At 35.7% G+C, this 15,529-nt stretch overlaps 1 protein-coding gene across 2 annotated transcripts; it reads right to left on the bottom strand.

Moving 5' to 3' along the window:
• Window positions 1-4: 4 nt before the first annotated feature.
• On the bottom strand, window positions 5-14,259 carry LOC136777567 (protein lava lamp-like). Of its 2 annotated transcripts, none has more exons than XM_066733972.1 (11): window positions 14,039-14,259; window positions 12,993-13,166; window positions 12,556-12,894; window positions 12,118-12,473; window positions 11,300-12,044; window positions 11,101-11,209; window positions 10,149-10,277; window positions 1,732-10,012; window positions 1,156-1,319; window positions 961-1,015; window positions 5-892 (listed from the first exon to the last, which is right to left on the bottom strand). In XM_066733972.1, the coding sequence occupies exons 2-11, from the start codon at window positions 13,158-13,160 to the stop codon at window positions 868-870; spliced, it is 10,371 nt and encodes a 3,456-aa protein (XP_066590069.1). In that variant the 5' UTR covers window positions 13,161-13,166; window positions 14,039-14,259; the 3' UTR covers window positions 5-867. The 2 variants fall into 2 exon arrangements, with proteins under 2 accessions (XP_066590069.1, XP_066590070.1); XM_066733973.1 differs by having other exon boundaries at window positions 11,143-11,209.
• Window positions 14,260-15,529: the final 1,270 nt, after the last annotated feature.

Raw genomic sequence — 15,529 nt, 5'->3', positions numbered from 1 at the left:
TAAATTAAAGTGAGCACTTTTTTATTCAATACTTTGCTTCATCGCTTATTTTATTTCTGCTTTCACATTCGTGTCTGTACAAAATTTCGAGATGAAAGAAGGCAGCTACATTGATAAGAAGGTATGTCATTCTGCAGAGAGATACAACTTTTTATTACACAAATCTAACTGTTGCACAACTTGCCAGTATCTTCACAAACAAACTAATTTTAATACAGAAATTCAAGGTATCAAGTGGCAAGTGGGTCTTAACCGAAATGAATATATTTATATTTTTATATATAATAAAGTACACTATACTTATACTCGACGAACTCTACAGTTAAATCGAACAATGAACAATAACGAATTGGATAAAAATATATTCTTACATATTTAGCGTCATTCAATAAGCAAACTGCTCTATTAACAATTGCGGTAGGCTCTAATAAAAATTAATTTAAATGTACAAAGCGCATTGACACCATCTTTCACCATCTCTCATCATTATAGACAAGCACACTTTGATGTACATAAATATAGTTAAGTCTTCTTCCCGTAGTTTTTTTTGTGGGGTCGCTAATTCTTTTTCATTTTTACAGTTTCGTTTGGTTCAACCCATCGCAACGCGACACATTATTGCACAGGTTAAATATTTTCTTAAAAAATACTCTATATTCGTCGGCTACTAAGATAGTAGAAGTCGAACAACGAATCCTCCTCTCATCCTCGACGATGAGAAATTCAACGACAGAAAATGAAATTCATAAGCACAATTTCCTCATCGTGCAAGTACTTGGCATTATCACCGAAGGAATCTTGGCAGCTGATACAAGGCAGGAATGTATCCTCAGAGCAAAAGGCAATTTCTTTCTTATTTCTCGGTAATCACATGTGGACTACTTTCGGAGTGCTGAAAAAAAGAATCGATTAATAATTTATTCTCAATTGTAATTTAATCAATTCTTATAGATAGCATACCTTTTGCCCCACAGCCAATTCATCAGAACGCTCGATTGACTCTGGACGTCTCTCGCTAAGGTAAACAATTTTCATTAAAATAGCTATTACAAATTTTGAGATAAAAATCAATAATAGAACAAAAGTGATATTCGTAAAGCTTGAGTATACTTTTATTGAGATACGAATGAAGGAGAAAAAAATATATATACGTACAGAGAGTATAATTGGCATTAACAATTTTGGCAGCAGCTTCGGGTGGTAATGTACTTAGAACGTCTTTGTGCGCTAGGAGGGACATTTGCTGCATGTGTCTCAACTCTCTCTCATCCCTTAGACGCACATCCCGTACATGGCCAACTGTATGCAACTGCGAAAGCCTAAAGGGAAACTAGCTTGTACCCAATGCATGTAAGGAGCTTAAGATAAGTCAAACGGTATTAGGCCTTAGCACAAGGCTCTCAATGAATACAACAAAATGCTATCGATGTAGATATTAGACACTGTATACTACAGCCAATCATTAGAATTTCACAAGTTTTCTCAAAGATTTCATTTTATGATCAAAAAATCCAACCAAACATGACCAAGTGACCATTTCTAATTAATTTTCCATTCTGAAAGGGTCACTTAAATTCTACAAAAAAAACTGTAGTTCCAGTTTTATAACTAATGATCAAAACAAAATACCAAAACTTAAAAATATGAAAAAGCATTAACATTGAAAAGCTGAACTTTAAGTATAGCAATTTGACAATTGGGAAGTTAGGATTATTATTAAATATTTCATACTTTTCTGCTAGAGCTTCTTTGTCTTCTCCAATCGAGGTGTCTATGGCTTCCCTTGCAATTTCTACAGGTCCTTCGGATTTAGAGGGTGAGGGTTGTTCCACTGTTGGGTCTTTCGAGGAGGATGCTACTGGTGCTGCCTCTTTTTCAGGACTATTGGCCGATGGTTTGCGAAGCTCCTCGTTGATTCTTATAGCATTTGACAAACGCAATTGCAGGGTATCTCGTTCCTCGAGAAGCTGCATTAATTCATGGGTCAACTCCTCGCACCTGACATCACGTTGATGCAGCATGTAGAGTGCCAAGTCCAGCTCGGTCGAAGACATCTCTCCACTGTCAGTGGAAAGTATCTTCTCCGAGTTTTGGGCAGCTTGGGCCTCGATTATAGAGATATCTTTTTTAAGTGCATTTTGGATCATCTCGTATTCCTTCACCTTCTCTTCCAGCTGTTCGTTCAATGACCGAATTTCAGTCTCCTTTGCTACCACGACTTGCCTCAATTCAGTCAACTGTCTTTCCTCCTCTTCGGTTAATGCCAAAAGCTCCTCTATCTTGACGTCCTTGTCATGGATCTGAACCTTCAAGTTGTGCAACTCTGCATCTTTTGTGATACTCAATTCTGCTAATCTTCGTTCCTTCTCTGTTAAATCCATACTCGCTCTATTAGCTTCATCCTCCTTTAATCTTAATCTGTCACTCCACTCCAAGGACATCTCGTTTATTTGAATCTTCAAGTTCTCCACATCGTTACTCTTCAACTGCAAACTCTCCATCAGCTGCTGGTTCTCCGAATACAGCCTTTGCTTCAATTCCTCAATTTCCTTTTCCTTCTCCTGCAATCTCATTTCCAAATACTGTTCCATATCCACTCTGATTCTTTCCTTTTCAGATGTTAAAGATTCAATGACAGCTCGACTTTCCATAATTGTTCTCTCGTATTCTCTCGCTCTTGCAATTTCGTTCTGCATTTCAGCAATGATAGATTTTAAATGCTGAGTCTCTTGCTCTTTCGTGTATAATTCGTTGCTCAAGTTCTCTATGGTTTTTCGCAGTTCAAAGTCATCCGATTGAGGTTCCATACTGGCCTGTAAAGCTAATTGGGAGTCCTTTTCACCAATGATATACTTAAGCTCGTTGATTTCTTGTTCCCTTTCGTGCAACTCGTTCTGCAACTTCACTATTTCTTCCTGATCCAGCAGAGTACTCCTTTCCCTTGGAGTAGTATTAGATTTATCAATGGAGTCTGCCAATTGCTGCCTCAGATTCTCCAGTTCCGTATGTTTTTCATTCAGTCTCTGTTTCACAGTCTCTACAACCTCCTCCATTTCCCTCCTCTCAGCATGGAGGCAATTGATGTTATCTTGCATCTCCTGCAACATTCTGGGATAAGTATTTTCGGTCAAGAGATACCTGAGGTGGTTGACTTCATCCTGTTTCTCTGCCATTTCCGTTTTCAGCTGATCTACGGATGCTTGAAGATCCTGATCGTAATCACCACTTCCGCTCATGGTGAAAACCGGAAGTCCATCCACAACTTTGTTCAAGGTCTGCAGTTTCCCATCTTTTTCATTTGTTTTCAAACTCTCGGATTCCTTCAGACTCCTCTGCAATTCTTCAATCTGCTTCTGCAACTCGTTCCTTGCATTATTATAGTCCTGTCTGTTCTTTTCCAGTTCAGCCTTGTACTGATTCAATTCTTCACCATACTGTAATAAATAATTATCTTTTTGCGATATAACATTGCGCAGACTTACGACTTCCTTTTCCAATTCTTGTAAGCTAGCTATTTGCTCATTCAGATTCCTTATGGTAGTTTCGCTCTGTCCAAGCAATTCCTGTAATCTTGCAATTTCAGATAAATGCATTTGGATCTGCGACACTTGCTCGTTCACCAAAATATCCTTCTGCTCCAAGATCTGCTTAAGACGTGCAACTTCCTCCTGCAAACTGTCAAGGACAATCGATTCATTTTGCAAGGTCGAAGAGTATTGCTCAGCAGTGTGTTGAACGGCTGCCAGCTGATCGGATATAGCACGTATTTGCACATTTTTATCCTCCAGTTCCATCGCGTGCCTCTGAACAAGCTCTTGAGTGGCTTCGCTGACAATGACACCAATAGCCTCTGCACTCTTATGTTCCATCAGCTCTCTCTCCATTTCTCCTAAAACATGCCTCAACTTACCCAACTCTTGCTGCCTCTCACTCAAATCATTTTCCAGGGACCTTATCGTCTTGTTCGATTTCATCTCTGATTCCTCTTTGATAACATACTGTGCTTGCAATTCCTGTTTCAATTCAGCCACTTCCTGAACTCGAGCATTCAGAAGCTCAGTCACCTCAGCCAAGGATGACGCAAGATTAGACATTTTTTCCTCTGAAACTTCCAGGTTTTTAAGCTTCTCCAGTAACAAAGACTTTTCACAGGCTTCATCTTGCAACTTTTGCTCCAACCCGTTCACTTTTTTTAAAAATTCATCTATTTGGTACTGTAGATTCAATACTTCTTCGTTATACTTACTGGTTTTTTCCAAAAGCTCAGATTTGGTCTTCTGTGCTTCTGATAAATTTTGCTCCTGCTGGAGCTTAATCGACTCCAGAGCTGTTAATCTGTCTTTCTGGTCCTCAAGGTAACGTTGTAGCTGTTCGTTCTCAGTTGCCAGTGCTTCCATCTCATCTTTGAGATCGTCAATCTCCTCTTTGTACCTTTTGCATGCTTCTACGAGATCCTCCGAAGAAGTTTCTTGTACGTTCCTTGGCGAACGGTCCACAGTTGTGGAACTTTCAACTTGACTAACCTTCGAGATCTCCACTGGACCCTCAACTATTGGCACATTGACTTCAGAATCTCGTAGTCTGCTCTCCAATGCACCTACCTTATCGATAAGCTCTTTATTTTGCAACTGAAGAACATGAATTTCCATGTCAGTCTTCTTCTTCATCTCAGTAAAATTTTCGTTAGCAGAAGTGACGCTGTCCAGTCGTTTCATCAAGGAATTCTTCTCAGCCACTACCTGCTTCTGAGTCTCACGAACCTCTCCAAGAGTCTTCTCCAAAGACTTGATCTGAGACTTGAGTTCTTCCTCTATGGCAAAGTCAAGGCCACCAAAATCACTGGCAGATTTTTGAATTTTCAGTTGCTGCTGCAAACTCTCCATCTGGACTTTGTATTCCTTCAGCTTTTTCACCAATTTTGCATTTCTAAGTTGTACAGTTTCGTTATCTGCGAGGAACTTTACCTTTTCTGCCTCAAGATCCTTGATTTGATCTTGAAGCTCGTCGATTCTGGCATTCAAACGTACTTCCAAACTGGGAACCAGGGGGATGGACTGTACGTCACCTACCAGCTGAGCTTCTTCAGCATTCCAACCCCAGCCTTCTTCATCTACGTTTAATTTTTCATTTGAACCACTATCCCATCCAGAAGCAACATTCAACAAATCAGTTTCTTCAATCTTTTCATCTACACTTTTTGAAGATTCTATTGGGTCATCTATTGCAGATTCTACTGGCTTGTTAGTGACAGAGGAAACAATATTTGGCTGCTCTTTCTCTCGAAGCTCCTGAGATTCTTTCAACGAACGCATTAAACTAGCAGCCAGTTCCTTAGCCTGGTCCCTCTCTTGTACAATTGCATTTTGCTGACTTTCAAAAGATTCTTTAGCCTCATTTAAAGTCCTCGACAAATCGTTTACTTGTAGTTGCAAAAGTTCTTTCTCTTTTGTAACTTCAACCAAATGATCATGTAAACTCTTGGCATCTGTTTGCAAACTTAACAATTGACTTTTATATGACTCACTTTCATTCACATATTTCTCTTCCAAATTATTAAAGTCTTCCCTGGCATTGGATAGGTTTTTGTTCAAAGCATCTATCTCTCTATTCCTAACTGATATAAGAGAATTTAACCTTTCGATTGATTCAAGCTCGTTGCTGAATTGATCTGATACATTGTTTAGTTGTGCATTTATTGCACCGATATGATTATCTTTTTCAGAAAGAAGTTGTTGCAACCTTTCGATTTCCAAAGTTGTGCCTTGTTCAAAGTCCTTGAATCTTTCGGTCAATTCAGCACGAACTGCTTGTTCCTCACTGAGCAACCTCTGCAAATTACCAATCTCATTGGAAAGAGAAATAAGCTGATCTTCCTTATCCTTCAGAAGATCCTGCAGTCTGATTACTTCTTTATTATCGGATGTATCTAAACTACCAGAGGTACCAAAGATTTCAGAAGCATTGAAGAGCCTTGGAGAATTGCTTTCTGAAATTAAAGCCTTCTGTACAAGTGGAGAATCTATTTTTTCTTCTCGTTTTTCTTTATATTGCTGCATCTCTAATAGCAGTTCATCAATCTTCTCCAATTTTTGATTATTCTCTTCTTCCAAAACAAATACAGATTCTTCCAACTGTTGATTTTGTTTCTTCAAGATTTCATATTTTTCAGCAGCCTCTCGTCTTTCAACGTCCACAGATTGCTGCTGGGAAATCAATTCTTGTTGGGATAACGTAGCTCGTGCAAGAACATCCTCAAGTTCTTGTTGAGAATTTTTCAGAACTTGCCGAGTACTCTCTAGCTCTCGTTGAACCAACTCCAATTCTTTCTCTGAGTTCTGAAGCTTGTCTCGAGTACTTTCAAGGTCAATTTGAGCATCTTTAAGTTCCTTCTGCAAGGTTTCATAATTCTTCGAAGATTCAACATCGAAAACCGTGGAGTCTTGAAGGTCTCTCACTTCATCCTTCTCCATAGTTATGCTTTGCTCGATCACACTGGTCTTTTCCTGCAATTTATTTCTTACCTCCATCAGTTTTTCCTTCAGCTTCTCATTGGTAGATACTAAAGCATTATAATGCAGAAGAAGATCATTGAAGGGGCCATCATTCCTCGGATTAGACTGAATTATCTGGAAGAAATTACCAATGGAATTAGCCAGTTCGTTATACAAATTTTCAATCTCCATCTCCTGTTCTTGCAGTTTTGATTCCAAAGCACCCACTACCGTCTGACACTGATTACAGTGAGTATAAATTTTCCCATGCACCTTATCATTATTTCTGGAATCTTCCTCAAGTGTCTGAGTGGTCACACAAACTGATTCTGTAAATTCTCTCCTTAATTTTTCAATCTCGGTTTCACGCTCTTGAAGTTTACTCTCCAAACTTTGTATCAATGTTTCTTCAACATTATCCACCAGGGAGGTCCCCTCATCATTCTTGAAATCTTCGGTGGTCTGAGTTGTAACACATGTCGATTCAACAATTTCTTTCCTCAGATTTTCAACTTGTAACAGTCTGTCCTCTGATTCTTTTTCCACATCCTCCAATCTTTCAATAATCTGCGAATTTCTCGAAGCCAACAATCCATTTTCTGCTTGCAGATTATTAATGGTAGCTAATTGAACCATATACTGACCTTCCATTACTTCCATACGTACACTGAGCTCGCGTGCATTTTCTTTAAATTCATCCAGCATTATTTGTTTTTGCTCATCTTCCTGTTTCACTCTCTCCTTGTAAGATTCATATTCTTCCAGGATCTTTTCCTTGGTTAATCGCTCCACTGATAAGTCCTCTGAAACCTGATTCAATTGCTGTCTAAGTGTTTCAATCTCTTCTCCCATTTCAGCTATCTGCTCCATTAAGACGGATAGTTTTTCTTTAGAATTCTTAGTTTCCAGAAACAGAGATTCTGTGAAGGCTGCAGATTCAATAGCTTCATTCTTAGACTGATTTAATTTCTCCTCTAGATCTGCAATTTTGTTGTCCTTTTCTTTGATAGAAATTTCCACTTCTTGTATTTTAATATTCTTTGACTCTTTTTCGTCTTTTTCGAGTGTCCATTTTTCTTGAAGCTCCAGTACCCTTGCCTCTAGCTCTTGGCAAATCGTTGACTTCTTCTTCAGATTAGCTGCTATCTTCTTCATCTTCTCTAATTGGTCCAGTGATTTCTGCTTAGCCTCTGCCAAACTCTGCTCCAGATCATTAATCTTCCCTTCCAATGAAAGCTTCTCTTCGATCATGATAGACTGTTCCAGAATTTTGGCTTTGTCTTCCAATTCATTCCTAAGGCTATCATTTTCCAAGGTCTTGGACATTAACTCTTCTAAAGTATCCTCCAGTCTTCGATTTTGCATATGTATATCCTCTAGATGTTTCTGCTTCAGTTGCTCCAGCATTCTGTAAGCATCGTTTAGTTCCTTTGTTAAATCATTACTCAAAGTTTGCATATTCTGATTATCAAGTTTCATAGAATCAAGTGACTTTTGAAGTTGATTTCGAGCTTCCTCAGAATTTTCTAGCATGTGCAGTAGACTCTCTTTCTCTTTTGTGATATGTGAAATACTTTCTTCTTTCATAATCAATCGATTTTCGAGGTCATGCAAAGTTTGGATATTAACCAATTCTTCTTTCTGCCTTTCCTCTTCCTCCATTCTCATCTCCGATTCGTGTTTTAGCCTCAATACTTCAGCTTCAGTATCCTTAAGTACCTGATTAATTGCCAGAAGGTCTTGCTTTAAATTTTCATTTATATTTACTTCGTAGTTAAGCTTTTTATTAAGGTCGACGACAGACTCCTCTAATTCAGATATAAGTTTTTCCTTTGAAACTGCCAAATCGAATGATTCCTGGAGTCGTGATTCTAAGGAAGCTATTATAAGACTCATTTCTTCTTTTTGCTCCTTGGCCGTTATATCCTTAGATTTTGTCTCTTCGATCAATAATCTATTCTCCTCTTCAAGCTTGACCAGGCGATCCTCGATCGTTGTCTTCTCAGTATTCAACATTTTCATCTTCTCTTCCATTTCCTCGCATTTGAACTTCCATTCTTCCATAGTCACCAAACTTTCCTTCAACTCCTGTTGTAACGCATCTATCGCCAAGGATGATCTTTCCTGTTCTAATATCCTCTGACTCTTCTCCTCTAATTCCGCTTCCTTATTCTGTAATTTCATCGTCATTTCTTCAATAGCACTTGTCTGTTCAGCAATCAATTTCTTGCAGGCTTCAATTTCCTCCTCAAGAATTGAAATGCGTTTCTGCTCTTCAGCTTCTTGAGAAGATTTCTGAGTGGATTCTTCAATTCTTCGGGACTCATTAAGCTCCTCCGTAGATTTATGCAACAAAAGTCTCATCTGTTCCTGCAATTCTTGCCTTTCACGAGCTACGCTTTCCCTTTCCTGGGTTAGTTTTTCCAATTTATCTATCAACTCCAATTTTTCATTTGCATAATCGTCCGACTGCAGGTAATCAAGCTTCGCTAGAATCTCATCTCTCTCTTTGTGAAGAGTTTCCACTGTTAATTCTAAATCTTGCTTTGCTGCATCAAGGTCACGCATTTTTTGTAAAGCTGCGGACAATTCTACTTCCAAATCACCTCTCTCTTCAACTTCTTTAAAACGATCTTCCAGGTGTTTCAGCTTTTCCAACGTCACGCTATATTTTTCTTCCAATTTCGTAAATTGAATAGTCGTATCGTTATTTTCTATTACAGCTGCTTCTATATTTTGCTTCAGCAAATTATTCTCCTCCATAAGATCATTTAGCTGAGTTTTATATTTATCCACTTCCTCTAATAAAACAGAGGTACCCTGGTCTTCGGTCTCTTCCGATCTATCGGGCTCTTGTTGACCTTCAATTCGCTCCAATTTTTCCTCCAATTTGTAGAGTTTAATAACAAGATCGTTATTTTCTTGAGTAAGAAGCTCAATTTTTGCAAGACTCTCATTATGCTCCGGAATACGCTCAAATGATCCTGTGGAACCCGTATCCGATGATCCTTTTTCTTCAGTTTTGCTTAGCTTCATGACCAGCTCGCTATATTCTTGTGTCAGCTGTTCCATTTTTTTCTGGAGCTCATTTTTGTCCGTGTTATTAATGGTCTCGAACGATTCTGTTGATCCGGCATTCGAGCTTGCTCTTTCATCCACTTTAGATAGCTTATGAACCAACTCGTTATTCTTCGTGGTTAGATCTTCAATCCTTTTCAACAATTCAGTTTTATCGGCTTCTTGTATATTTTCAAAAGATTCCGTCGATCCAGTATCAGAGGTACTTTTCTCTTCTAATTTAGACAATTTATTCATCAATTCATTATTTTCTTGCGTTAAAATCTCCAATTTTTTCATAGTCTCCACAGTGAAATCAGTTTTACTCTCAGCCTCGGCTTTATGCAAAACTTCCAGTTGTTCTTCTAAGTCAACAACTTTCATCTCTGCTGTAACTCTCTGATTTTCTGATTCTGCATTTTCAGCTTCCAGTTCTGAAACTTCCTTCTTGACTGAGTGAAGTTCTGGAAAATTCAACACATCATTATTGTATTTCTAACTTCTTTTCTATAAAAATCATCCAATGATCAATTTTTCTCTACTGTTTCCTTTATCCCTTTATTCATAAATATTTGTTTTTATATCTCGAAGCACACTTACCTTGTATCAGGTCCAATTTTTGATTTTCTAAAGCACCAATAGCTGCTATATGCATCTGAAGTTCTTTTTCCTGAGTGGCGACCTTACTTTCAAGGTCGATAATTCGTTCCTGCCAGTCTCCTGATGAAGCTGTGCAAATCGTATATTTTGCCATTGACATGCATAAACTCTCATTTCAATTATATTTACAAAGCAAGCAACTCCATTAGTGATAATCATTCTGAATGTTATTTTGTATGCACCAGCATTCTATTAATACCTTAACGAGTACACTAATAAATTCATTATTTTTTAAGCAAGAAGCAAATGTAATTAGCCCCAGCTTTGATATTAGTAATTTCTTTAAATGCATTGAATGTTGAATATAGTAGATAAATCCAGATACAGTTATCGTTAGTAAGATAGCTTTCAATTTAAGTAAAAAATAGTTAGACTAATGTGCATAGCTTGAGACCAACACTAGCTAATTTTCTTTGTTATAGTTTTACAAGATAAGTCATTGCAATATTTGATAAAATTGTAATAACATAAAGAATACTCAGCTTCAAATTCGTTTTGATAAATTATAAAATAACTACTGCTACAAATTAGATTATAGCAAACTTTGACAAGAAAAGTAGGTACCATGTTATATTCAAATAATGAAGTATACCGAATTAATCTTTAAAGTCTTTGAAGCTAACATTAAGTTCAGCAAGATCCATCACCAGTCTTTAAGCATAATCTTCAGCTTTTAATAAATAACTGTACATGTTATTTTAATTCATTTGTCTAAATATAGTCTTTTTAAATATTCTACATTTTTTTAAACAGTAGGTCATTATCACACTAGGAACGGATTAAGGAAATATGAAAGACTGTCGCACGAGTGACCAAATGTCAAGATAAGTTTGCATTTGGCAACATATTAAAGAATGGAATTGCGACGACAGCTTCCTGTCCTGGTTCCTACCTTTAAGCTCGTCAAAGTCTACCAGACTCAGCTGAAGGTTACCTTTCTCCTCCTCTAAAAGAGTCACTTGATTCCCCAATTTCACAAGCTCCGCGTTTACATCAGATACCTATAACAAAAGAAATCATCGCATTATATGTATATATTTATCGCAACAATAATAAAAAAAATGGAGAATTAACAAAAGTAAGCTCTGCACCTTTTTAAAATTTTCTAATTGCTTTTGCAAATTCTTCAGTTTGCTACGATGCTGAGCCTTCATTTTTATCATAGTTTTATTTAAATCTTCCAATTCCTTTGTAAGTTGTTGAATCTTCTCATTCTCCTTAGAAACTATATTTTCATCTGGTAATTTAGCAGCAATGTCATTCTTTTCTACTTCGAGGTCGTGTACTAATTTCTCAAGATCATTAATTTTGTTTGCATACTCCTCATTTTGTGAGGACAATTCACTGATTTGATTTTGCAATTCAATTTTCGATTCCTCTTGAAGAAGCTCATTTGATTGTTTAAGCTCTTGAATTAGATTTTCAAGTTCTGCTATCCTATTATCTTTTTCCATAATTGCACCACTACCATATGCAGATTTATTATCTAGAACTTGGTCTTGCAATTCTACAATAGTCTTTTGTAAAGTATATTTCTCTTCTTGAAGCTGCTTTTGACTTTGCTCCAATTTTTCTAATTTAAATTGTAAATCTTCTATTTCTGGAGGCCTTACAATTCCTGCACCTGACTCAAACCGAAGTATTGTTTCTCTAGCTTGGGATAACTTTATTTCTCTCTCCTCCAGTTGTTGGAGAAGACTATCAATTTTAGATTTCATTGAAGATTCGATCAATACAAAATTTTCTTGCATTGATCTCATAGCATCCTTAGTTTCTGCTAAAGTATCCATTGTAGATCGTGAAAAATCAGCGCTTGCTGATTCAGCTAACTCGTTCCTGGAAATAATGAAGTATTGTTATATTAAACACCAATTAACTTATTTTATTAAAAATATTTATTTTCCCTTACTTTTGAATTAAACTTTCCAATTGAGTTATCTTATTATCTCTCTCATTAAGTTGCTCCAGTAAATTTTCATTTTTATTCTTTAAAGATGTCTCTATCAGTACAAAATTCTCTTGCATCGTTCGCATTTCGTCTTTCGTATCTTCGAGAGTATCCAACGTGCTTTTCCCTTTTTTGGAAAAGTCTGCTGACACAAGGGCTACAGCTTTGGTTTTTGAATCAATAACAGCATCTTTTTCTTTTAAATTTTCTTGTAAGTCTACAATAATAGCCTCAAGTTCTAAAACTTTATTACTAAGATCAGCTATTTTTTGCTCCCTTTCATGGATATCAACAGCAGATGATATTAAAGGATGTACCTTTACACATAAAAAATATAACAAATTAATCAGTTCTAGATAAATTAAACAATTAAAAAACGAGTTCTACGATAGTACTAACTTCTGAGGTAGCCGAAGTAATTAATGTAGCATTTAATTTTTCATCTAACTGCTGTTTTATTGCTTCTACTTTTTCTACAACCACTCGTTTAGATTCTGTTATTTCTTTACTACGTTGTTCAAATGCTTTTCTGTTTTCTGCTAATTTTCTTTGTAGCAATGATGACTTTGCTTTCGAAGTTTTGGCTTGGCTAATGTCATCCACTGTGTCTACATTTTCACCAACTATTTCATCACCCTTGCTATAAGAAAAGGATTCTTCAGAAGTTAAAGCAGCATCCCTACTATGCCTAGAAAGTTTTGCCCTGGATTTAATTTTAGACAGTCTTTGTGCATATTCCTATAAAAATAAATTATAGAATAATTAAAAGCTGATTAATATGTACAATCAAAATAATGATAAATTTTTAAAAATTACATTTTTATAATTTAAATTACCTGAACTTTTTCCTCTTTCCTTTTAAGGCTTTGTTTATTTTTTAGCATAATCTCCTTTAAATTCTCTAACTGATTTTTATTCTGTTCACACGCTTCTTTCACATTCACAATTGGATCTGGAGGCCCATCCCCAGTAGCACCTGGAGGCTCTTCTGATGCACCCCACATGATTAGCTGCAGAAATAAACAAACCACAAACCACTTCATTATATTAAACAATACTACTCTTAAATAAACTCTTTTATACAGTAAGTTAAATCATTGGCAGTGAAAGTTTGTCTAATATGTCTAGACACAGTGTCACCCAATGCTCTCATTTTCATGAACTAATTGGATAGCAGCTAGACTGGGGTAAACTAATTATGTAGCTGACTGTATATACACAAACAATGGTTTATATCCTATCAATCCTTTGCCATATACATACTTTACTTTTAAATATAGCATATGTATAATATATATCATATTATTTTGTCTTTTATCTGTGCTTTTCTTAATAATGCTTTTCTTTACATAATTTTTTATTCTTAAATAAGTAAAAAAAAATTAAAAAGCTATTTGGTCTTCCTGCTGTATATGATCTTATATATTACCGCAAACTATTAAAAAGCCAATAAACTAGATAAACAAAATAGAATATTCGTCAATAATAAGTTTAAAATTATTATTAATTATGTTATTTATCATTGGAAAGATGAAAAAATGTAAACTTAGTATAAATTATTTATATTGGAGAAAATATTGCTATATTGACAGAAATAATAACCTATAATTTTTAATGTCAAAGAAATTATGCAAGAACGTATAAAGTAATTTCTTTGGAAATTTAAACATAAGTGTAGAAAGAAATAAACAAGAAAATCAATTCGAAAGCATAACAAATTTATGCAATCTTTAATATAGAAAGATAAAATTAAAGCAAGCAACAAAGTATCATACGTTATGTTAAACGTGATATATTGTAAACAAAAACTGTTTCTTATTGAAAATATTGCTACTTTTGAGAAAGGTTTTAATAACCGGTAATTTCTACATACATTAATTACCTTTATTTATATTTTATAAGCTGTCAAGATTGTAATGCATAACTATTTAAGCACATATTTTTTTTCCGTATCCACTTTCTAAAGCACAGGTAGATTTGCTTCTGCATGTACAGCCACAAATAACTTACAAATTTGATATTGTTAAAAGCAAATCATGTTTTACACTAGAAACAAATGTATTAAAAAGTACACTTTATACAAATATTTTACAAGTGCTCCAATTTTACTGTACCACCTCATACCGGAAACAGTTGGACACTTGGCATGGCAATTGGCAGGCGTACACACATACGCGCACGTACACATTCGCACTCTCTGAAATGCCACAACAGTAGCGCCACTTTGTGGAAATTTCCTTAACTAACATCCGCGCTTATAGTAAAATTGAAAATACAAATTAATAATTCGATTTTGACATAACAAAATCATTTTTAACCAATGTATAATATAGTTCAAAATATTTTTCAATAAAATAGTATCTAATATTTAAACATATCAATTGTGAATGCGACAAGAAAAATATGTAGATGCTTTTTCTATCTAAAAGAAATAATTATAATAAGATAAATTTGTTATATTATTCAGCTTATATTCTTATTTAAATAAATCAAAAAGCTTTAAAATTATTGAACGGCAATGTTTTATCGTAATATGCAAAAATAAAAAACAAAGGGATCTTTCGAAAAAGAAACATGTTTTTATTATATAAATGGGAAAAATTAAAAAAAATAATTGGAAAAAAATACAGTCAACAGTACATATAGCAGGCATGTACAGTGGCGAAAAATGGGAAGCTCTCAGGTTTTCTTCTATAGAACGAATGTAAACTATATATGTTTGCTACGGCGCACTTGGCACTTGGCAGTGCTGCTCGTCCGGTATCGACTATCACGTCGTCTGTGGCACATATTAGCGGCTACCAGCCGAAGATTTGTGTGATTTTACTTGACAAACTGTCGCAATAACAAAAGTGAGACATGGAGATACAAAGGCAGTGCAAAGGTAGGCAGTGTTTATCTCCCTGCTAACTATGCTTTTATCCACTGTACTCAACCTCCACGGCAACAATAACAATACAAGGATGCATACACATATATAGACACTCCAGTTCTACCCTCCTTCTCTGTTTAATCAAGCTGTCATCTTTTCCACTCTTCCCTCATTTTCTTTAATTCCCTATTTTATGGCACGTCCCTCAGACAAGACTTATTGTAATTTCTGTTTCCATTGACGTGTGAAAGCTTCCGGAATCCCATTAAAAATTATTTTATTATGGTTTTCCATGAATATATGCTCGTTTCTCGCCGACAGAAATAAGACGGCAGACAAAGATGGACAGAGTATAAACAACGCTTTGGCTATCTTATACTAATCTGCTACTCAACTCTTCTAACCTCACTTTTCATCAATCCCATTGTACATTGGCGTAACGACTTTAAAATGTTGAAATATATTCTATGAATAGAAAGCAGAGAAAGTAATTGCCGGTTA

Source organism: Prorops nasuta, unplaced genomic scaffold (genome assembly GCF_024137725.1).
Source record: "Prorops nasuta isolate Cenicafe-Biocafe unplaced genomic scaffold, Cenicafe_Pnas_1.2 PNAS00011, whole genome shotgun sequence".
Classification (NCBI taxonomy): Eukaryota; Metazoa; Arthropoda; class Insecta; order Hymenoptera; family Bethylidae; genus Prorops; species Prorops nasuta.
This window is presented reverse-complemented; position numbering and strand designations above follow the sequence as displayed.